The sequence below is a fragment of the Aotus nancymaae genome, unplaced genomic scaffold, assembly GCF_030222135.1.
Source record: "Aotus nancymaae isolate 86718 unplaced genomic scaffold, 86718_ANA_hifiasm-v0.15.2.pri h1tg000008l, whole genome shotgun sequence".
NCBI lineage: Eukaryota > Metazoa > Chordata > Mammalia > Primates > Aotidae > Aotus > Aotus nancymaae.
The window spans coordinates 64,066,843-64,091,149 of record NW_026988419.1 but is presented as its reverse complement, the minus strand read 5'-3'; the positions used below and the strand labels follow the sequence as shown (position 1 = coordinate 64,091,149).

Genomic DNA, 24,307 nt, shown 5'->3' with positions numbered 1-24,307 from the left:
AGGGAACCCGGCAGCCCAGGCCATCAGCAGTCCAGGGGAATGGGGGCTGGGCACTACCTTCTGACCTCCTCCTTGACCTCATAGAAGGAGTGCAGCCTCCTCCGCAGGCTTTGCTTCTCTCAGTCCGGCTCACTGTCCCCTAAGGAGTGAGAAGTGGCTGGGATGGGCAAAGATGACCACCCGGATCCCCATGGAGCCCAGTACTGTGGTGTTGATGGGAGGGGCTCCCTGGGCCCAAGACTATGGGACCACCCCCCACCCAGGAACCACCCATGGGAAGGGAGGCTACCCTGTGGAGCAGAGTCCTGTACCCGGCCAGCCCAGCTACAAAGCCTGGGGTGCGGGAGGGGTCGGCCAACTCACCCCTGAGCACCAACAGCTCTGCCTTGCAGAGCACCTGGCCGCTGGTGTTTTGGGCCAGGCACGTGTAGATGCCAGCGTCCTTCAAGGCCACATCCCTCAGCACCAGGGAGTATGTGGTGCCTCCCTGCTGCTGGCTAAGCCAGGTGCTGTCCACCAGCTGGACACTGTCCTGGAGGCACAGGACCGGCAGGGCTGCCATCAGCCCAACCTGGGGGACACCGCCCCCCACTCTTCACTGAGAGTGCTTCCGATGCATGTCCACTCTGGACGGGATGTCGGGGAAGTGCACAGTGTGGACTGCAATCCCTCCCACAGGCTCTCCAGCTCCCAGGACCATCCCCAAATCTCACCCACCCGGAGCTGCTCCTACCTTGTACCAGATCACTGTGGGCTGTGGGTCGCCCTCAATGACAGCCTGGAATTGGGCCATGCTGCCTATCTGCACCTGCACATCCTCAATGGTCACCTGCATGGATGGGGGCCCTGGAAGGGCAGGGAGGGAACCATGGAGACCCCTGGGTGCCAGCCACAGCTCACCATGCCTGGGTGGTCGGTGGCCCTGAGATACACTGTGGGCAGCAGCACCCCATTCTGACCGCCCAGGCTTCTGACAGTCAGGGGTGCTGCTTCCATGGAACCACTACCTCTCCCACTCTGGCCTCGGTGAGCCAGGTGATCAGGAGGAGCTGGCAGGGCCGGCAGATCTCACTGACTCTGCTGCATGCTCAGGGACAGGGGCCTAAGGACACCAAGTTCACCACCACATGCCTCTCCCTGGCAGAGGGTCCTGGCCCCTCTGAGGGAACACAGTGAGGTGGAATGTGGGGCTCCCAGGCTGGGGCAGGCCAGGACATGCTGAGTGGCCTCCATAGATGTGCAAATTCCCCCAGCACTGGGCAGGGTCACGGGAATCACACTCATAACCCTCTGGGCCCGACCCCATACGTGCAGTGCGTGTCCATGGCCCGGTACATGTAGGTCCTCTGCGTGGTCTCTGTGACCACATGGCTATGGACGTCCCAGAGCAGCTCCCCTGTGCCTGCCCCGGGCCAGGCTGCACCCTCCATCCTGGGGTTAGGAAATGGAGTGAGGCTCTGCCAGGTCCTCACCTGTTCTGAGCAGCCAGGCCTTCCGATGGGATGGGGGTTTCCCTGCTCACCACCAACACTCGGAGGGGCTGCAGCAGAGCCTCTCTGGAATGAGATGTACAGATGGGGGCCCAGCCCCCATACCTCTCACCTCTTGTTCCCAGCATGGCCTCTCTTCCCTACCCTGCCCGGCATGAGGTGGCTGCTGGCAGGGAGTGTGGTGAGAGCCGGGAGGCCACTCCGGTACCTCATGCTCACGTGCCCTCCCTGCCTGCCCTGGGATGTCCCCTGGGGGTTGGCCCCTGCTGCAGGACCCAGCAGTCTGGGGAGGTTACTGAATGGGCACAGTCTGCTCCTGGGCTCTGGCTCGGGCCTCCGGCTCCTGCTCTGGGGCTTCATGGAGGAGGATCTGTGGCATCCTCAGGGGCCCGGCTGCTGGGAGACAAGGCCTCATGAGAGGGAGCCCGGGTGGTGCCTGTAGCAGCTCCTCACGATCCCAGGCTCGGTGAGCCCAGGCAGAGGGTTGGGCTCCAGGAGCCCTGAGCCCCAACCCCAGTCCCCATAGTTCAAGCACATGCAGTTGCCACCCTGCAGAGCCCACGTGCCAGGCACCCTCCACTTCTGGGCTGGCACCACCAGCCCCAAGGCCCCTGGGAAGGGTGCCTGCCATGGGCAGGGCAGGTGGGGTTGTGGGTGGAGCAGGCCAACTCGTGCTGACTCTTCAGTGGCATTGGGCAGAGTGAACAAGCGTCAGGCCTGGGAGGGAGCCTGCGATCTACTGGAACAGTCCAAGCAGCACCCGGGTGGGGTGTCTGCTCAGTCTCTGTGCCCCTGGCACCCAAGTGGCAGAGGGAGAGTGAGGACCAGAGCCGGTCCTCCCAGACCCCCTCCCCAGCCTTGGCCTACCTGTCCCTCCCCTGCAGACACCAGTCCTCAGTCTTTGTGGGGGGAAGGATGACGGGCCAGGAGAATGAGAAGTGACCACTTCCCAGGGTGAGAGGGATGCCATGCCCCTTCTCCTAGGCCAGGCCCTGCGTCTGGCCAGGCCCTGTGTCCATCCAGCCCCATCATGGGCACACTGAGCAAATGTTCACCAAAGTGGGACCTAGCAGGACACCCCGCAGTGCCCAGGCAGCTGGAGGGAGGAGCCTGTGCCTGCTGAAGGCCTGGGGGCTTCTGTGCCTGCTGGGGGGAAGCAGACCCAAGGGGCCGGCCCTCTCATCTCACTGGGGGAAGGTGGCCTGCTTGCACCAAACCCTGTGCCCCCTGGCCCTAGGGAGGTCACAGTGGCAGCGTGTGGACTGTGAGACTGTTGGAAGCGCTGAGTGGAGTGTGCTCAGGGCATGAAGCATGAGACCATGGCAGGGGCTGCCCCGTGCAGTCCTGGGGGAGGGCACTGCACCCTGGAGGTGTCACCATGCTTGGCTCTAGCCAGATGGCCTTTCTCCAAGGTGATAGGACCAGGTAGGGGTGGCCGGGGAGGATGCATGAGGTAAGGCCCTGCAAGATGGGTGGGGTGACCAGAGCGGGTGGGACACGGTACACAGGGCTGGGATGGTCCTTTGTGTGAAGGTGACCAAGGCAGGGGCTGGACCAGATGGGGAGGAGAAGGGCATGGACGGAGAAGCACACACAGGCAGGATGCAGAGACGCTGGATGGGGTGGGGTCGGGGAGGAGCCTAACCACCATCCTGCTTCTGGCCTCATGGTTCCCTGCCTGGCTACGCCCAAGCTGGTGCAGACCTCCAGCTGGGAGAGCTGGCTGCTCCTGTAGGCACGGTTAGAACACCTGGCTCCACTTGAAGTGAGCAGCAGGGCCTGGGATGAGCTCCCACAACCCAGGCCTCAGTTTCCCCAGATGCACCATCTGTCCCTTTAAGAAAAGGTCCTTGATCGGGGACTTGAGGACCAGGCTGGAGCGAGGCCAGGGCTGGGCCAGGCTCACACCTGTAATCCCAGTACTTTGGGAAGCTGAGACAGGAGAATGGCTTGAACCCAGGAGTTTGAGAGTAGCCTGGGCAACACAGCAAGACCCCATCTCTACCCCAAAATAAAAAAACTAGCCGGGCATGGGGGCACACACCTGTAGTCCCAGCTACTTGGGAGGATGAGGTGACAGAATCACTTAAACCCAGGAGGTGAGGCTGCAGTGAGCTGTGGTCACAACCCTGCACACTGCACTCCAGCCTCGGTGAGAGAACGAAACTCGGTCCCAAAGACAAAAAAAAGCAGCAGCCATTAAAGTGCTCCATAACAGAGACCCAAGACACCTGGGGGAAGGGGCCGGGGTGATCATAACAGGAGACGCCCAACACCTGGGGGAGGTGGCATGGATGATAACAGACCCCCGACACCTGAGGGAAGGGGCGTGGGTGATAACAGAGACCCCAGACAGCTGGGGGAAGGGGCGTGGGTGATAACAGAGACCCCAGACACCTCGAGGAAAGGGCGTGGGTGATAACAGCGCCCCCAGACAGCTGGGGAAAGGGGTGTGGGAGATAACAGAGACTCCAGACACCTGGGGAAAGGGGCTAGGGTGATAACAGAGACCCCAGACAGCTGGGGAAAGGGGCGTGGGTGATAACATAGACACGAGACAATTGGGGAAAGGGGCGTGGGTGATAACATAGACCCCAGACACCTGGGGAAAGGGGCGTGGGTGATAACATAGACCCCAGACACCTGGGGAAAGGGGCAAGGGTGATAACAGAGACCTCAGACACCTGGGGAAAGGGGTGTAGGTGATAACAGAAACTCCAGACAGCTGGGGAAAGGGGCGAGGGTGATAACAGAGACCCCAGACAGCTGTGGAACGGGGTGTGGGTGATAACAGAAACTCCAGACAGCTGGGGAAAGGGTCGAGGGTGATAACAGAGACCCCAGACAACTGGGGAACGGGGTGTCGGTGATAACAGAAACTCCAGACAGCTGAGGAAAGGGGTGTGGGTGATAAGAGAAGCTCCAGAAACCTGGGGAAAGGGGCCAGGGTGATAACAGAGACCCCAGACAGCTGGGGAAAGGGGTGTGGGTGATAAGAGAAACTCCAGAAACCTTGGGAAAGGGGCAAGGGTGATAACAGAGACCCCAGACACCTGGGGAAGGGGGCGTGGGTGATAACAGAGACCTCAGACACCTGGGGAAAGGGGTGAGGGTGATAACAGAGACCTCAGACAGCTGGGGAAAGGGGTGTGGGTGATAAGAGAAACTCCAGACACCTGGGGAAAGGGGCGAGGGTGATAACAGAGACCCCAGACAGCGGGGGTAAGGGGTGTGGGTGATAAGAGATACTCCAGAAACCTGGGGAAAGGGGCGAGGGTGATAACAGAGACCCCAGACACCTGGGGAAAGGGGCGTGGGTGATAACAGAGACCCCAGACACCTGGGGAAAGGGGCGAGGGTGATAACAGAGACCCCAGACACCTGGGGAAAGGGGCGGGGGTGATAACAGAGACCTCAGACACCTGGGGAAAGGGGTGAGGGTGATAACAGAGACCTGAGACACCTGGGGAAAGGGGCGTGGGTGATAACAGAGACCCCAGACAGCTGGGGGAAGGGGCGTGGGTGATAACAGAGACCCCAGACAGCTGGGGGAAGGGGCGTGGGTGATAACAGAGACCGCAGACACCTGGGAAAAGGGGTGTGGTAGATAACAGAGACCCCAGACACCTGGGGAAAAGGGCGAGGGTGATAACAGAGACCCCAGACAGCTGGGGAAAGGGGTGTGGGTGATAAGAGAAACTCCAGACACCTTGGGAAAGGGGTGAGGGTGATAACAGAGACCCCAGACACCTGGGGAAGGGGGCGTAGGTGATAACAGAGACCCCAGACACCTGCGGGAAGGGGCGTGGGTGATAATAGAGACCCCAGACAGCTGGGGGAAGGGGTGTGGGTGATAACAGAAACTCCAGACACCTGGGGAAAGGGGCGAGGGTGATAACAGAGACCCCAGACACTAGGGGAAAGGGGTGTGGGTGATAACAGAGACCTCAGACACCTGGGGAAAGGGGCATGGGTGATAACAGAGACCCCAGACAGCTGGGGGAAGGGGTTTCGGTGATAACAGAGACCCCAGACACCTGCGGAAAGGGTCGGGAGTGATAACAGAGACTCCAGATACCTGGGGAAAGGGGCGTGGGTGATAACAGAGACTCCAGACAGCTGGGGAAAGGGGCGTGGGTGATAACAGAAACCCCAGACACCTGGGGGAAGGGGCGTGGGTGATAACAGAGACCCCAGACAGCTGGGGGAAGGGGCGTGGGTGATAACAGAGACCCCAGACACCTGGGGAAAGGGGCGTGGATGATAACAGAAACTCCAGACACATGGGGAAAGGGGCGAGGGTGATAACAGAAACTCCAGACACCTGGGGGAAGGGGCAAGGGTGATAACAGAGACCCCAGACACCTGGGGAAAGGGGCGTGGGTGATAACAGAGACCCCAGACACCTGGGGAAAGGGGCGTGGGTGATAACAGAGACCCCAGACAGCTGGGGAAAGGGGTGTGGGTGATAACAGAAACTCCAGACACCTGGGGAAAGGGGCAAGGGTGATAACAGAAACCTCAGACACCTGGAGAAAGGGGCGTGGGTGATAACAGAGACCCCAGACAGCTGGGGAAAGGGGCGTGGGTGATAACAGAGACCCCAGACACCTGCGGGAAGGGGCGTGGGTGATAATAGAGACCCCAGACAGCTGGGGGAAGGGGCGTGGGTGATAACAGAGACCCCAGACAGCTGGGGAAAGGGGTGTGGGTGATAACAGAGACCCCAGACACCTGGGGAAAGGGTCGTGGGTGATAACAGAGACCTCAGAAACCTGGGGAAAGGGGCGTGGGTGATAACAGAGACCCCAGACACCTGGGGAAAGGGGTGTCGGTGATAACAGAAACTCCAGACACCTAGGGAAAGGGGCGAGGGTGATAACAGAAACCTCAGACACCTGGGGAAAGGGGGGTGGGTGATAAGAGAGACCACAGACACCTGGGGAAAGGGACGTGAGTGATAATAGAGACCCCAGACAGCTGGGGGAAGGGGTTTGGGTGATAACAGAGACCCCAGACAGCTGGGGGAAGGGGTGTGGGTGATAACAGAGACCCCAGACAGCTGGAGAAAGGGGCGTGGGTGATAACAGAGACCCCAGACACCTGGGGAAATGGGCGAGGGTGCTAACAGATACCCCGGACACCTGGGGAAAGGGGCGTGGGTGATAACAGAAACTCCAGACACCTGGGGAAAGGGGCGAGGGTGATAACAGAGACCCCAGACACCTGGTGAAAGGGGTGTGCGTGATAACAGAGATCTCAGACACCTGGGGAAAGGGACGTGGGTGATAATAGAGACCCCAGACAGCTGGGGGAAAGGGTTTGGGTGATAACAGAGATCCCAGACAGCTGGGGGAAGGGGTGTGGGTGATAACAGAGACCCCAGACACCTGTGGAAAGGGTCGTGGGTGATAACAGAGACCCCAGACACCTGGGGAAGGGGGCGTGGGTGATAATAGAAACTCCAGACACCTGGGGAAAGGGGCGAGGGTGGTAGCAGAGACCCCAGACACCTGGGGGAGGGGGCGTGGGTGATAACAGACCCCAGTCACCTGGAGAAAGAGGCAAGGGTGATAACAGAGACCCCAGACACCTGAGGGAAGGGACGAGGGTGATAACAGAGACCCCAGACACCTGGGGGAAGGGGTGAGGGTGATAACAGAGACCCCAGACACCTGGGGAAAGGGGCGTGGGTGATAACAGAGACCCCAGACACCTCGGGGAAGGGGTGTGGGTGATAAGAGAGACCCCAGACACCTGGGGAAAGGGGCGTGGGTGATAACAGAGACCCCATGCACCTGGGGGAAGGGGCGAGGGTCATAACAGGCTCCAGACACCTGGGGGAAACAGCTTGGGTGACACACATTGCGGGCTCTCTAGCAGCCAGTCTGGTCTGGTCTGTCTGGGTCACTGGCTGCTTCTGACCCCCTCCTCCATCTGCTCCTTTGACCCTCTCTTCCCCCCTCCTCTCCCTCTTACTTCTCCCCTCTCTCCTCCTGTTCTTTCTCACGCCCCTCCCCTTCCTCCTTCCACTGAGGAGCACGGGGCACCTGAATTGGCTACCACAGGCCAACCATGGGAATCCTCTGGCTTCTGGAACAGACTAAGAGCAGGAGGAACCTTCCAGAACCGATTCTGTGCGTTGATTCAGATGGGGAAACTGAGGCCAAGCAAGAAGTAGGCTTTGCCCAGGAGCCCCCAGTGCATGGAGCCACTGGGGTTCCAAGTCGGGGTCACTGGGGCCTGGCATCTCATGCCCATGGGATCGGCAGCCCTCGTGGTGTAGTCAGGGTTGGGGTTAGCCCCTGGGGGTCTTTGTGGTCGGCATCCATCTGGGCCTCACCGCGTGCCTCTGAAGTTCCGGTGACTGGGGGCTGGGAGCCGGCTTCCTGGAGTGCAGGTGCCATCCCGGGGCAGGGGCCAGGGCCAGTGAGGTCCCCTGTGGAAGGCCCTGGCACCTTGGAGCCCAGCAGTCACTCCAGGATGGATGTGACCTCCTGGTCCACTTTCTCCAGGGTGGCATCTGTAGAAGTGGCAGATGAGTGCAGAGGGGCTGAGGCCCAGGGGTCCGGGATGGCTATAGCCTGCAGAGGGGGCTCTAGGAACCTTGTCCCCAACCTCGAGACTGCCCAGCTGGACCGACACTGGACTCCACCCCCGACCCACACCCCGCAGGAGGCTGCCTGGAGGTGGAGGCCTGGGACAGAGAGGGGAAGGAACTGCAGACCCACACTGCAGCAGGCACTTCCTCTTCCTAGAGCCCCTGAAACCTCAGGCCCGTCCTCCCCAGGTGCCTTCAGGAGAGTGTCACCACCTCCGGGAAGCCGCCGGGCCTGAATACTTGGCCCTGGCCCTGGCTCTGCCACTGATCACAACTCCCCGACCAGAGCTGGCCTCTCCTTGAACCTGGGCACAGTCTGATGCCAAGCCGAGATTAGAGGAAGCTTGGGTTTGGTGGGTGTCCCGGCAGCATGGCACGGCCCTCTCTGGGGATGGTCCCTCCCTCCCAGGGCAGCCTCTGCCTGCACTCACCTGTCAGACAGCTTTCTGTCCTCCACCTGTCACCCAAATCTGCCCTCCTCTCTGCCTACCACCCTGCCCCGGCCACCCCACCTGGCCCGTTGCTGTGGCCAGAGTCCTCCGGAGCCCTGCTGGGCATGACCCCACTGGCAGCTCCCCCTAAGCAGCCTCCCCCGACCTGACCTGGCCACCAGCCCCCAGGCACCTCACACTTGGGTCCAGCAGGTCACCTGCCCCAACCCTCCCTCCTCATTTGTGTACTCAAGCCCCTGCTGCACCCCCAGTCAACAGCCTGGAGAGGAGACACGGGCTGCTTTCTACAGGACCAGGGCACCCTCCTCCCCACCCTCCCCACTCCAAGGCGGTCGGCAGGACCCCTTGGCCAGCCTCAGGGCTGGAGGGCTTGGGGTCGTCCTCTATTCGTGCTGGAATTGTCCAGCCAGAAACAATGAAGTTGACCCCTGATGCTGAGAGCCCAAATCCCATGGGGTCACCGCATCCCTGCATCTGCCATGACAACCTCCCTGGCTGCCCAGGCCTGGGGAAGGCCTGCCTGGTGCCCAGCATGCCAGGAAGGACTGTGATTAGCTGTTCTGACCATGCCTTGTGTCCCTGTTGGTGGCTGCATGGCCCCTGATGGGAAGCAGCTGCCTCAGGTCCACTTGGGGACCCTAGAATGGGTGGGAACCCCACAGGCAGTGGCCAGCCAGGGACCTTACAGTTGAGGGCTGGTGAGGGTAGGGGCTCCCTTGAGGGCTGCAAGTGGAGGGGACCCAGGACCGTGCAGTGGAGAGGCAAGGAGAGTCAGAGAGGTATGCAGGAAGCCACTTTATTCTTGCCAAGAGACAAGGGCTGCTGCCCACACACAGACCCCGTGTCCACCCTGCAGAGAAGGCCAGGAGGCCCACAGAGCTGGAAGGCACCCACCCAAGGGTCTCAGTGGCCAAGACTGCAGGAGAGGTGTGACCATGGAGGGCGCTAAGGGCCTGGGGAAGGCAGTGAAGTGTCGAGTTTCTGTGGGTACCTGCGCAGTGCTGACAGAGGGCGCTGAGGGCCTGGGGACAGGTCAGTGATGTGTGGAGTGACTGTGGGTACCTGCACGGTGCTGGCAGTCAGAGGGTGAGGACCACAGAGGGTGCTGAGGGCCTGGGGACAGGGCGGTGAAGTGTGGAGTGACTGTGGGTACCTGGACGGTGCTGGAAGTCAGAGGGTGAATGTTATGTGAGCAGGTGGGCGGCAAGCAGGTGGCTGGGCCACACGGGCATGCTGCAGGCAGGTCAGTGGCATGCAGGAGGCACAGCAGTCAGAGGAAGGCTAGAAACACGCCTGCACTTACATGATGACAGTTTTCTTGGGGACTTTAGTCTCCTGCTCAGTGACTATAAAGAAGGCAGTCGGAATGGTGAGGGTTACAGACCAGCCAGGGCTGGGGGCTGAGCTATCTGAGTGGCACAACAGTGGAGTCACCGGCTAAGCTGTCCCTGGCCAGGCTGTCTGCTCAGAGCCCCAGTTCCCTGGTCTCTGATGTGGAGGTGACAATGCCTGCTCTGAGTGGCTGCAGAATGAGGACTGAGGACAGTGCATCCCCTCATGAAGGTGGGACTCTCTGTCCCTCACAAGGGTTTTGCAGGGGCTGTGGGGAGAATGAGGGCCCTACCTATGCTCCCTGCACAGAAATCCCAGCTTCTCCTTTGACCTATGTCCCGAGGTAGCCCTGTGAAACTGTCAGACCTACAATCCCACTTCTCAGACATAGAAGCCGAGTCCTGGAAGGGAAAGCAATGGCCTGTGGCTGCACAGGGAGCCAGCAGCCACACTGAGGCTGAGACATTCAGGGCCTCTGTTACAAAAAATCCTCAGGGGGAGGGACTCTGGAGTCCTGAAAGTGGCACATCTGAGCTCTGTGGCACGAGGCCACACAAGTCCTGCCAAGAACAGCCCCAGGAATGCTGCACAGAGTCCTGAGCTCCAAGTGGGCGGGCAGCCCAATCTCCCTACAGGAGCAACCTCGGTCCACACACCCCATAGTCTCTCCTGCTTTTCCTGGCTGCTTCCCTCCCCAGAGCCAGCAGGATGAGGCCTGCGGTTCCGGTGATGGGATGGGATGCATCTGGGATCAGGCAGCTCCTCCTCCCAGTCACCTCAAGAACTCTTCCCCTGCAGCTCCTGGGCAGAATCATCTGGGCACAAAGATGGCGCCTCCCATCCCTGGCCAGCTGGCTAGTGGGCAGGCCATGGGCCACCACTAGCCTCGCATCTCCATGACCCTCCTCACCACCCCTAGCAGGAGGCCCAGAAAAGTCAAGTGATGTGGCCTGGGGTGCACAGCCTCACAGCTCTGGGTTGGGGTGGGGCACTGTGTGCTTTGCTAGACGGCCATGTGGAGAAAGGCTTTACGCCCATCTCAGAGGAGGGGCACATGTATGCCAGGGACTACCCACATCTGGTGGGAGCCACCGGTGCTGTGCATTTCTGTGTGTGCATGCACGTGTTCACGTATGTGTAGGTGTGTATTTCACACGGAGAGAAAGCACTCATGGGAGGAGAGAATGCAATCCAACCAAAACGCTGCTTGTGGTTTTTTTTGAGACACAGTCTCACTCTTGTCACCCAGGCTGGAGTGTAATGATATGATCTCGGCTCACTGTAACCTCTGCCTCCCGAGTTCAAGAGATTCTCCTGCCTCAGCCTCCTGAGTAGGTGGGATCACAGGTGTGCATCACCACACCTGGCTAATTTTTGTATTTTTAGTAGAGACGGGGTTTCACCATGTCGTCAGGCTGGTCTCAAACTCCTGACCTTGTGATCTGCTCGCCCTGGCCTCCCAAAGTGCTGGGATTACAGGTGTGAGCCCCTGTGCTCAGCCAAGGCTCTGTGTGCCTGGACTAACCTGACCCCAGAGAAAGCTGGTGTGTCCGCCACCTGCTGGCCAGTGATGGAAACTGCACAGAGTGATGGAAAACCCAGGGCCTCCCCCATCATCCTCCCTGCACTTGGGGCTGAAGCCTGGTGCTTCTGGGCCCATACACTCCGGGCACCATCACTCATGGACCTAAACTGCCACCTGATCGGCTGTGGACCTGGGTATTTGCAACCATGGGAAGGGTGCAGCCATGTGCAGCATGGTTCACGAGTGAGGGGGCAGGGCCCGTTCGGGCTGCAGAGCTGCCAGGTTAAAGAGGAAGCAGCAGGCAGGGGTTAGAAGCGGGGAGGCGTTGGCGCCAGCTCCAGGTTCTTCACGCTGAGGTGCCGCCGCCCTGTCCAGCACAGGTGGCCTCTCTCCCTGCCACCCCTCCTCCAGACCCAGAGAGAGACTTGCTATGACTGCAAAGGACACTCCTGTCACCAGCAAGAGGCAGCCCCATGTGTCCCTGCTGGCACTTCCGTGGCCACAAGAAACGGGACTCATGAGAGGCTGGAGTGCGGTGGCTGCAGAAGCGGTTCTGTGAGGTGCTGTGGCCACCAGGTTGTGGGGCTGATGGAGGTCACGGGGCCCCAGAGACACGTCAGATGTGGGGCACTCACAGTGGGGGCGGAGGAACAAGGACTCCTGCCCGGCAAGGGAGGGGTCTCCCTGAGGGTCATGGAGGGCATCAAAGATGGCCAAACTCTGTGGGACCCAGATGGGCACCCGGCTTTCAGACACTGTGCCCCGAGAGACAGTTGAGCTGGGATGGAGTAGCCAGTGTTTACGACTTGTAGGACACACGTTCCAACCCATCCACAGTGGGAGCTGTGGCTCCAGCAGGTGTCCCTCCGCTTTCATGTTCCCAGGGATGGGAGGCTCATCACCTGTCTAGAGGGGCAGCTCCAACTGGGAGCCCACGATGGATGCCCGATGACCCCCTTCCCACCCTGGCTGCCCCTGCCCTGAACAAAGCATCCGGGAGGAGTGAGGTGATGCGCCCCACCTCTCCCTCCATCCCTGCTGATCCCCCCAACACTTCATCCCTCACCTTCCATCCCTGGTGAGGCCATTCTGCAGCCCAAGGCTGTCCCAGGATCCCAGAGCAGCCCCAGACCAGGCCAGGTGCCTCCACCGCCAGCCCTACCCTGAGTTGGAGGGGCCAGGCCCCTGATACCTGCCCCTTCTCCTGGAAGCCAAGCTGGGGCCCAGCTGCCCGGCCTCCACAGAGATGTCCTTCCTACTGTTCCTGCTGCAATCTGCCCGCTGCCAGCGAGCTGCCCTGGGCATAGGCCTGGCCTCCACACACACGCTTCCCCTCCCCAGGATGGCAGCAGGGCTTTGGGAATGACATCCACCCAGAGTGGCCTCTCTACCTCCACCAGGGCTCTGGGCTCAGGGCCCGCCCTCCACCAGCCCACACAGGTGCTGCCTCCAGCCAGGGGCTGGGACCTGGGACCTGCACGTGGCCCACGGCAGCCTTCCCATCTCCCATCTGTGGCTCTCCTTGCCCCAAGATGTCAGCCCAGCTCCTCCTCCAGAGTCCTCCAGGTGGCAGATCCTGACTGGGAGGGGTGAGAATCTCATGCCGCAGGACACGGCCAGGCCCGTGAGGGTCCAGCCTGGGTCTGAGCTGTGGTGGTGAGGGCAGGGGTGGGACTTACCTTCCGTGGCAGCCACGAGCTGCTCCCAGTGGTGCTGCTCCCTGTGGTGCTGCTCCCGGGCCTGCAGTGCAGGGCTCTGAATGCGCAGCTCCGCCCTGGCCCTTGCAGAGCCCAGCTGGTTTACCAGCTGCAAGGACAGAGGGCCGGCTCAGAGCCCATGGCTCCCCACAGGCAGGGCCCTCTCCCTGGGGCCACGCTGGGAGCATGGGCAGCCCCCACCCTGGTGTGTCTCCCCCAAGGGGAAGGGCCTCGGCCAGCCTCAGCATCCCTGGGGGACCCACACGGCCCCACGGCCTCTGCAGTGTCAAGGATGCTCTCCGTCTGCCCTGTCCACGTGTGGCTCTGAGCATGGAACATTTGGCCGGGGCATAGACTCTTTAATTTAATTCTATGTATTTTTTAGAGATAGGTCTCTTTCTGTGACCCGGGCTGGAGTACAGTGGCACGAGGTCAGCTCCCTGCAGCCTTCATCTCCTGGGCTCAAGGGATCCTCCCACTTCAACTTCCAAGTAGCTGGGACCACAGGTGTGCACCACTGTGCTTGGCTCATTTTTTAATGTCTTTTTTTTTTTTTTTTTTAAGAGACAGGGTTTCAATATGTTGCCCAGGCTGGTCTCAAACTCCTGGGTTCAAGCGATTCTCCTGCCTTGGCTGCCCAAATTGTTGGGATTGCTGGCGTGAGCCACAGCACCCAGCTTTGGATTTAACTTGAGCTGATTTAAATTTAAATGTAAATCCCCATGTATGGCCAGTAGTGATGGTACTAGGCAGTGCAAGTCAAGAGCCAGGTCTCTGCTTCAAGAGCGAGAGCACCACACGGGAGGGTGGTGGCCAGACAAGTGCTCCGGGAAGAGTCTGGAGCCCGGGGCGCCCGCAGTTGGCACACAGCCACCCTGACCACTGCAGGCCTTGACAGACCGGAGGACTGGGCCCTGCTGATACAGGGGCTGGAGCAGAAGGCAGCTCTGTCCACCCACAGACTGGACGTCTCCACAGGGAAAAGGCACCTGAGTAGGGCCAGGCTGCATGGGATTACTGACACTCCATTTGACATGAACGACAAAATTCATGAGGCTACACCAGGCCCCCTAAAGGCAAAAACCAAGTGGCATCCTTGAAATGGCCAGGGAAGCAGGGAACAAGGCGTCCAGATTGACATGGGAGCAGAGGAGAGGCTTCAGGGCAGAGGAAGAATAAGGCCAGGGCATGGAGCAGTGGTGTGACCAGGGATGACAGTGACAGTGGCCTGGTGGCCCCCAGACTGTGATGGGGGTGACAGTGGCCTGGTGGCCTCTGGCCTGTGATGGGGAGTGACAATGGCCTGGTGGCCTCTGGCCTGTGATGGGAGGTGACAGTGGCCTGGTGGCCTCTGGCCTGTGATGGAGGGTGACAGTGGCCTGGTGGCCTCTGGCCTGTGATGGGGGTGACAGTAGCCTGGTTGCCCTCTGCTTGTGATGGGGAGCGACAGTGGCCTGGTGGCCTCTGGCCTTTGATGGAGGGTGAGAGTGGCCTGGAGTCCTCTGGCCTGCGATGGGAGGTGACAGTGGCCTGGTGGCCTCTGGTCTGTGATGGGGAGTGACAGTGGCCTGGTGGCTTCTGGTCTGTGGAGGGTGACAGTGGCCTGATGGCCTCTGGTCTGTGATGGGGAGTGACAGTGGCCTGGTGGTCTCTGGCCTGTAATGGGGGGTGACAGTGGCCTGGTGGCCTCTGGCCCATGATGGAAGGTGACAGTGGCCTGGTGGTCTCTGGCCTGTGACGGGGGGCAACAGTGGCCTGGTTTCTCTCTGCTTGTGATGGGAGTGACAGTGGCCTAGTAGCCTCTGCTTGTGATGGAGTGACAGTGGCCTTGCGGCTTCACCTGTGATGGGAGGTGACAGTGGCCTAGTGGCTTTCTACCTGTGATGGGTGACAGTGGCCTGGTGGCCTCTAGCCTGTGATGGGGGTTGATAGTGGCCTGGTGGCCTCTGGCCTGTGATGTGGAGTGACAGTGGTCTGGTGGTCTCTGGCCTATGACTGGGGGATGACAGTGGCCTGATGGCCCCCCACCTGTGATAAGGGGATGACAGTGGTGGCCTGGTGGCCTCTGGCCTATCATCAGTGTGTAGCAGTGGATATGGTGTTCCGTGGCCTCTGCTGAGAGGCCCTCCCTCACCTTAAGGACAGTTCCTGGGTTCTTCAGCCCCTCCATGATGACACCCCAGAGGATGGCCGGCAAGGAGAGCCTGGGCCCCAGGGCAAGGCCCCTTGCTGCACCACTCACCTCACACTCATAGAGCACCAGGTCCTCCTCGCTGGCTACCTGGATCACCAGCACCAGCAGGCTGCTGCGGGGATCACTGAGCATCTGGATCTTGCTGCCAGGGGTCAGCCGGGCCCCATCTTTGTACCACCTGGAATCTGCCCAGAGGGCACATGAGGTAGGGCTCCGGCCACCCTCTGCCTATGTCCTGTCTGAGGGCCACCCCCGGCTGTGCTCCCTGTGCTCAGGACCACACTGTGCTGCCCCCAGACCCCCAGGGTCCTTAGCCCACCCTTCCAGAAGCCAAGACCCAGCCTGGCCGTGTCCTCCTGGCTGAGGGGCCCACATCCAGAAAGATCCAGAGTCCCCAGAGACCATTCTCAGCTGAAGACTGGTGGCCATGTCCAGCCCACCCCTGACCTGGGAACACGCTGTCCATGCCCTGTGCCCCAGGCAGGAGCCAGCCCCCACACCCATCCCCAGGCAGGCCTGGGCCCCACCTGATCTGCGGGTGCAGCACGCCTTCAATGGTGCAGGTGAACTGGGCGTCCTCTCCCTCCACAAAGGGCGAGGCCCGGACCTTGTTCATGAACCATGGTGGGACTGTGGGGTTGTGGAGGGGAGAGACAGAGACAGAAAGACATACAGAGAGACAGAGAGAGAGGTGGAGAAACAGACACAGAGATAAAGATACAGAGATGGAGAGACAGAGAAATACAGAGATAGAGACAGATAAAGACAGAGATGGAGAAACAGAAAATGACGTACCGACACAGAGATCAAAGGACAGAGAGACATACAGACAGGGAGATACAGACACAGTCACACACAGAGAGCTGCCCTGATGACGCTGAGGGTGATGCCAGCAAAGGGCTGCAGGTCCCACCTGCCAATACCCTCTATGAGCCCCCGGCAATCCTCGCTGCAGCCGGGCCTGCCATGGTGGGCAGTCAGTGCGGCTCCTCCCCTGGGCAGGCCTCCGGGCTCACCCTGCACCAGGATCTTGCCCAGGCTACTGCCGGTGCCAGCGGCACTGGCTGCGAAGCACATGTACTGGCTGGAGTCCACACCGGTCAAGCTGTCCAGGATGAGGGCACACGAGCCATCGGGGTCCTCGATGAGGATGTGGTGGGGGTCCACCTCCACTGGCTTCCCATCTGGAAAGGATGAGCAGGAGCCATCACTCAGGTGGGGACCCCGAGGGCTCACCCCATCAGGGCCGAGACGCTGGGCCTGGCCTGGTGGCTGTGATCATGGGTGGGGAGGGGATGGTGGGCCCACAGCTGTGGCTCAGGGCCAGGCTCCCGGCCGGGTCCAGCCTCCAGGCTGACCTGCAACCCTGGATGCAGAGGCTGACTCGAGCTCCCCTTAGCACTGCGTTTCTGTCTCAATTTTTCTTTGTGTCCCCATCTCGGGCTCAACCTCTCTTTGCCTCTGTCTCTGCCTATTCCTACTTTCTGTCTGTCTCCTTGTTCTGTCTCCCTTTCTCTCTTTCTGTCTGTGCATTTTGCCTTTCTGTCTCTGTCTCTTACTCTCTCTTTCTGTCCACCTTGGCCACTAGCTCGAGGCAGGAGCCAGGCTGAGGGACCTGAGCACCACAGAGGCCATCCCTTAGGGGCAGCTGAGCCCTTGGTCACCCCAGCTCACGCACTTGACCCCTCTTCACTCCTTCCTGCCCAGCCTAGGGACTTCAGCCCCTTCTCAGAATAACTGCCCACACCCCCTCCACGCTTCCTCTCCCTGCACCTGCCCCTGCAGGGAACACAGTGGCCCACAGTCTCCCCAGGGCAGCAGGGGCCTAAGCCTCATGCCCACTCCACTAGCCCCATCCTTGTGCCTCCAAGTGCATGGCCTTCTAATACAAATATCTGAAGAATGTGAGGTAAATCACCCTGCTGTGAACACGCACTGACCACACCTCTCTGGCCAACGCATGCTTCCTTCCCGGGCGAGGGATGGGAAGGCAAGGTCTCTCAGTGCGGAGAACTCCTTCCCACATGTAATGTCCAAATGGATAAAACGGCATCAATTCACATTCCAGTAGGGCCGGGTGTGTGCCACAGATTGCTTAAATCACAAAGGGCATGACCAGCACTGACTTCTGATTTGTATAGAACTTTAACATATATGTTCTTAGAGACGGGGTCTTGCTCTGTTGTCCAGGCTGGAGTGCAGTTGGGAAATCATGGCTCACTGCAGCCTCAGGTGCACTGCCACACCCAGCTAAGTTTTTAATGTTTTTTAGAGACAGGGTCTCACTATGTTGCCCATGCTGGTCTTAAACTGGGCTAAGTGGTCCTCCCACCTCAGCCTCCTACATAGCTGGGACTACAGGCGTGAGCCACCCTGCCTGGCTCAGAAATAACTTTAATTTTTTTCAAAAACCCTGTAGCCACCACCTCAGATCTCCACACCCCTTGACGGCAACTACAGGAAGCAGCTGTGCTGACGCCTCAGTGCCTCTCATCCCATCCCCGCTGAGCCCATCCCATGGGCTCCACTGGCAGCTCTGTCCTCATCTTGCTTCGAGAAAACACTTCTGCCTGGAATTCAGATTGCACATTCAACCTCTGAGCAAACACACAGCCAGGTTTAGAATGGAGCACAACACCAACAGTGGAGGGGAAAGAGGAAGGAGCGTGGAGCTGGAGATGCCCGGCTCCCTGGCTGCCTTGCAGCACACAGGGCACAGGGCAACAGAGGGAAAGCCTTCCACTCCTTTCCCAGGAGACGTTGTTTCTGCATCCCAGGTAGGAAGTCTTCTGCTGTCTCCAGAGCACAGCATGGGCTGATGTACCAGCAGCCCCATCAAAAGTGCTCTGTGCCTCCTAAGAGTCAGAGTTTCTCTCCCATGGGGCACCCCTTGCATGTGGCTAACACCTGGCTCCAACACCTCCTCACGGAAACCGGGGTGTGGGTAACGATGTGAGACCCTAAGGCAGTGCTGGTAACAAGTCTTGGTCCCCCCAGACAGCCAGGTTTGAGTGGGCTGAGAGCAGACAGGCTGCAGCACACGCTCTGCCTTCGGGCTCCACACCATGACTCCCGTGCACTCTGGGTTTCTGAGAGTCGTCATTCTGCCCACTGGGGTCTCTGGCAATGGGAGGCACCCCTTGGGGTTTTGGACTTGTTCTGTCCCCAACATGGCCACCAGACTCACCATTTTTGAAAATCAGCCCTCAGCATGCCACAGGACTTTGGTGGAAACCACACACCTGACCCTGCAAGGGCTGGTGACTATTTTGGGGTGGGCCAAGTGTATAGTGTTTATGAACATGCATGTGTGTTATGGTGTGTGGCTGTGTACATATGTATATGCGTGCACTATCCATGTGTGCACAGATGTGGTCTCTAATATGTATACTTATATATGTGTGCAGTGTGTGTACATGTGTAGCCGTGTGTGAAGTATGTACATATGTGATGTACTTGTGTGTAGTGTGCCTGTAGCCATGTATGTGCACAGTGATGTTTGCATGTATCTATGTATATATCTGTTGTTGCATAGGCGCAGGTAGTGTGCACCGTGCATGATGCATGTGTACGTGGCATGTACATATGTGTACCTGTATACATATTCATGTGTGGTATTTGCATATATGTATTATATACCATGCATGTATGTGTAGTATCTGTGTGATGTGTATCTATGTATAGTACATGTATAGTGTTAATATACATGCATGTGTAATGCATGTGTGGCATGTATGTACATATGCATGAGATGTACCATGTGTCTCTGTGTGTGTCTCTAAGTGTGTGCACAAGTGTGTGTAATGTGTACATGTGTAAATCGTGACAGGCCAACCTGCACATGCATGAGGGGTAGAATGGGAGATTCCACAGTTCCAGGGACCCCGGCAGCCCTGGGCACTCCTACCCACTCCCTGGCTGGCTTCCTGGGCCCCACCTCCCTGGCCGCTCCTCCCCCTGGGTTCGCCTCTTCTCGCCTCTGCAGACTCTGGAAGTAGGAGCTCTCAAGCCTGGGTGCTAGGGCCTCACCCCTCCACACGCACTCTGCATCAGCTGGCAGGTCAGATGATCTGCGAGTCTGACCATTTGTGGTCTCTGGCCACAACCTCTCCTGAGCCTTACTTGCACTTCTCCAACTGCCCTTCGGCCCCTCCGCCTGCATCCCCACAGGCATTGACTCTGCAGGGTCCTCCCAGACCTGGTGCTTCCTCCTCCCACCCAGCCCGTCTGCATGCCACCCTTTGTCAATGGAACCCCCACACCGGCAGATGTCCAGACCCAACGGTGCGCACATCTGGACATCAAGCTCTCTCCACATGGCCAGCCACCCCATCGACAAATGGGCCAGCTCAGCCTTCAACACACCCCTAGAGTCCACAGCCACCCCTGAGCCCAGTCCCCCAGCTCCCAGGGTGGCTCACAGGCTGGCATCCCAGGTCCCCTCTCGGCCCTCCCCAGCAGGTTCCTGACATTACAGCCAAGGTGATAGATGACAGAGCCAAACTGTGTCCCTCCGCTGCATAAACCTGACACAGCTCCAGCCCAGGGGAGGATGGATACTGCCCAGAGAGAGGCCCACACTCCTGGGAGGTAACCTCGGGCTCTTGGGATGTCCTGGCTGGTAAAAACGGCTGTTCCCACATGGGACCATCTATGCTGACCATGGATTTCTGAGATTCCCGGGGTCCCTGGCCCATGCAGCACTAGCTTGGCCTCCCAAAGGGCTGGAGCCCAAGGCCCGCTACAGAGCAGGGAGCCACGATTCCATGGCTGAATCTGCAAAACCCTGGACACCAGGGCTGGGGAAACCACTGGTTGGCTCCACCCCATGTGTGTCATGTGCTGTCGCTGAGAGAGATGACACCCTTGGAAGGGACACCCCGAAGCCCGTGTGTAGTGCCTCCTGGATCTTTCCCTAGGCGGCTCTCCCAGCCGCTACTTTAATTGGGCCCTCTGGCCACAGTCAGACCTGACCGTGTGACTAATAGCTTTGCAGAGCCGAGTCCTCCTCGAGATCCCCTGACTCCCCCCTCTCCATGCCTCTGCATCTCTGGGTCCCTGCCATGCTGGAAAGTGGGTGGCAAGTGGATGTATGAGGCCTGTCTTCATGCCCCAGACACCTGGCCAAACCCCACACTGGGCTCCTAGCCCTCACAGCCCATTTCTTTCGGCTGGCAGGGCCAGCATCTGGGACAGGAAGGCTGTGGCCCCCGGCTCTGGGTTTACCTTTGTACCAGCTGACGATGGGCTTGGGTGTGCCTGTGACGCCGCAGGCCAGCTTGACCGTCTCGCCCAGCTCGGCGGTGCAGTCGGCCAGCTCCTCTTCAAAGTCTGGGGGCCCTGAGGGCACACACAGCCCTCAGTGCTCTGCAGGGGGATGTAGGGCTGTGGCACCCCCAGGTGCACCTGGCAGGTCACCTGCCCTGTGCCACAAGCCCCACATCCAACAGTGTGGCCACTATGGGAACTGTCCCTTGTCATCCCTCATCCAAGGTCCCCATCTGGAGTCAGGTGCATGAGGCAGGTGTGTGTTTAACAGAGACCAGGATGGGCCTGGGGAAAGATCCTGTTCACACCCTGGCTGCCAGACCCTTCACGGCCCCTGACACAATCTGGGTGGGTGTCCTGTACTTGGGGCTCCCACAGTGTCCCCCACCTCGGGTCAGGGCCGACTCAACACCCAGCCCCAAGGCTCCCCGTGAGGCTGTAGCTGTTACATGCCACAAGCTGGCTGAGCTGTCTGTCCTGGGACCGAGCCCACCCCTCACACCCACCTGGGCAAGGACCTGTGTGGCTGCAGGAACAGGCTCGGGTGCCTCATCCTGGCTAAGTCCCCCACACTCCCGGGGAGGTGGATGCTCACGCCGCACAGGCAGGGCCAGACGTTGCTGGATGCCACAGATCTCCTTCACCCATGAGTTCTTGATAATGGCCGTCCAGGCCTGCAGCAGGTACTTGGGCACCAAGTCCTCCCAATCCTGCCACACCTCAAAGGCACGGTCGTCCCCCTCCAACTGGTCATTCAGGTCGATGCTGCTCAGCTGCGGGTTGGGGAGGGCGTCAGCACAGGGAGGGACATGGCTGGACCGTCCCCAACAGATGTGGGCCCTGGAAAGGAAACACTCAGGCCACCCCGGACCAGTGGCATCACCGCACAGCCGAGGAATGGGGACCCCATCCAGCACCTGCAGACCTTCATCATGTTCCAGAACACGTAGCTGAAGGTGTCGGTGCGGGAGTCCCGCCGGGGCTTGCAGATCACCAGGTGGTTGTGGAAGAGGAACACGTGGCAGTTGTGGCCCTTCCAGGGCATGCAGCCCCCCTGGCACACCCTCCCACATGATGAAGTGGCCCTGGGGAAGGTGTGGGCTGTGGTCAGCCTGTGGCCAGCCAGGAGACCCAGCGTGCAGACCCCACAGCCACCCAAGGGCCCAGTGCCCTGCCCGACTCATGCACGTGCCCCTAACTCCTGGCAGCACCCCACACCCACCCACATCGCCTGCGCCCCATCTGCAGCCCTGCCCCCATTTCAGAACGGAGGCCCAAGGGGGCCACAGGGAGGCTGTGGGCAGAGGCTCTGATGCACGCAGGCCAGGATGAGCCTTGGAGGATGGCTGGGCTTACGGAGCCTTCAGAGGGAGCCCATGAGCTCAGGCAGGGCATCTTGTAGAACTCCTGGATGGCTGTGCTGACGACCACCGACTCAGCCTGCACGCACCCTACCAGGAACTCCAGGTACTGCTTAAAGGCCGCCTGGTTCTTAATGAAGCACATGGCCACGTCGTCATCCGTGTCACACTGCCGCAGCTCCTGCAGGAAGCTGCCATGGAGGGGGATGGCATCAGGACTCAGCCCGTGCCCCATGGCCTGGCCCTGAGCCCTCACCTCTGGGAGGAAGCTGGCCCCTGCACAAGGGCTGTGGCCCTGTGGCTCCTGGGACCTGAGAGTGTGTGTGCAGACAGGTGTGGGCATGCAAGGAACTGTTTGTGTGCCATGTACAAAAGCACACATGAATATCATATGCACACATTTGTGGAGGCATGCACGTGTATGAACATGCATGTGGCTGCACACACAGGCAGGTGGTGGGGGAAGGAGACACTGTGTGCTTTGTGCATGTATACACAAGTGTGCAGATGAAAGGGTGTGCAAAAGTGCATGTGCATAGGTGTGCATAAAGCATGGAGATGTACACGAGTCCACGTGTATAATGTACACAGGCATGCCCATGTGTGCACATAGGTGATGTGCACGTGTATGTGGGTGTGTGCATGTGTGTGCATCTACAGATGTGCATGTGTCATGCACATGGGTGTGTGCTCTTAAAGACGGTACATGCACACATGTATGTGTTCATGTGTGTACATGTGTGAGGGTATGCATGCACATATCAGCAGTGGGCAAGCCACAGGCCTTCCCATGAGTAAGCCAGGTACACACGTCTGGATTTCGAGGGAAGGTGCGCCAAGGGGTAAATCAAGTCAGCACAGGTTCTCTCCCTCTTTGGCTCCAACCCACCTGCAAGAGGCCTGGCCCCACAGAGCATCTGCGCATGGATGCTGTGTGTGTGTGTGTGTGTGTGTGTGTCTGTGTGTCTGTCTGTGTGTCCCCACCCACCTGCTGTGGAAGCGGCTGATGTCCTGTATGTTGCGGAAGATGACTGCTTTCTGGCTGGCCACAGCCGTGGGCACATGGGGGTGGCACTCCAGGTGCTACAGGTGGTGACTCTGCAGGAACTGCAGCTCCTCCACAAAGGCCTGTTCGGAGCTCAGCAGCTCCTGGATCACACAGCTGGGCGGGAGGGGGCCGCTGTGAGGGACCCTGGAGCTCCTGCCTCCTGCACAGGGACTGCGGGCCATGAGGCCCGGCTCCCTCAGCTGCTAGATTGAAGCACCTCCTGCCACCTGCAGTCTGTCACCTGCTCGCAGAAAGTGGGAGAGCAGGTGCAGAGAGGCTCCCTCTCTAACAAGGCAGGCCCCAACACCAGGAAGCCACTCAGCTGGGTGCCACCAGCGAGAGGCCGGGAGGGCAGCTGTGGGAACCCAGGCAGCTCTGGGCCTGCTCCACTGTCCTCAGCCCCCACCCATCCCCAACAGGCTCACACAGGAGCAGTGTTGCAGAGGCCCCCGCAGAGGAATCAGCGTGACCATGACCCCGAGACCTCCAGTGCTGGGGCCTGAACCAGAGCTGCTTTGGAAGATGGTCCAGCTGGTGGGAAGCCAGCGCCGCCGCCTCGGGCCCGGCAGCCGCTCACCTCAGCCTCGTCTTGTACTCGCCTTCAGACACTGCCTCCCCAGGGAACTTGGGGGCCTCGGTGGCCCCCCACTCAGGCAACAGCTGGTAAGGGAGAGGAATTTGTGGTTGGGGTGCTGAGCTCTGGCCTTGCCTTGTGGGGACTGGCTCTTGCCGCTCAAATTGGGATGACCCTCCCAGGGCCTCTGGGACCCCTGAGGACCCTCCTGTCTGGGCATTTGGATGACCCTCCCAGGACCCCCGAGACCCCTGAGGACCCTCCTGCCTGGGCATCCAGTACCTTGAGCCTCTTGTCCAGGTAGGCTGGTGACACCCAGCCCTGCCACAAGGGGCTGGACTTGGTGGGCTTGGTGCAGACCAGCCAGCGCAGCGGGTGGGTGGCATCCAGGACCTCCACATACTGGCCTTCCCGCAGCACAGTGGCATCCTGCTTGGCCCCCAGGGGCAGGTAGTCATCAGTGACCATGTAGATATCAAAGATCTGAGAGGGGTGGGGGTGCTGAGGTGGTGGGACCCCGGAAGTGCCAGTCAGGCCTGCCAAGATCCCCAGCCCCAGGGCCAGGCTACCCAGAGTCATTGTGCACAAGCAGAATAGCAGGGGTGTGGGAGGCCTCCCCTGCCTGACCCCGACCCCACAGGTCACCACAGCCCCGGGGGCTCCAGGCCTGGGCTGCCTACATTCCATTACCTGTTCACCATCTCCCCACTCCAAGCCTATCCCTAGCCCTAACAGAGTGCCTGGGACACTAGAAGCCTGACACAC

The 24,307-nt window shown here is 59.8% G+C and overlaps 1 protein-coding gene across 1 annotated transcript; it reads right to left on the bottom strand.

Moving 5' to 3' along the window:
• Positions 1-9,784: 9,784 nt before the first annotated feature.
• Positions 9,785-24,121, bottom strand: LOC135273588 (obscurin-like). Its single transcript, XM_064372777.1, is given in 13 exon segments — positions 9,785-9,889; positions 13,080-13,206; positions 15,340-15,469; positions 15,819-15,921; positions 16,308-16,475; positions 20,518-20,631; positions 21,155-21,332; positions 21,485-21,604; positions 21,606-21,644; positions 21,916-22,231; positions 22,909-23,082; positions 23,546-23,628; positions 23,825-24,121. Coding segments are annotated over 13 exon segments (1,896 nt in total). The 3' UTR covers positions 9,785-9,842.
• Between the last annotated feature and the right edge of the window lie 186 nt (positions 24,122-24,307).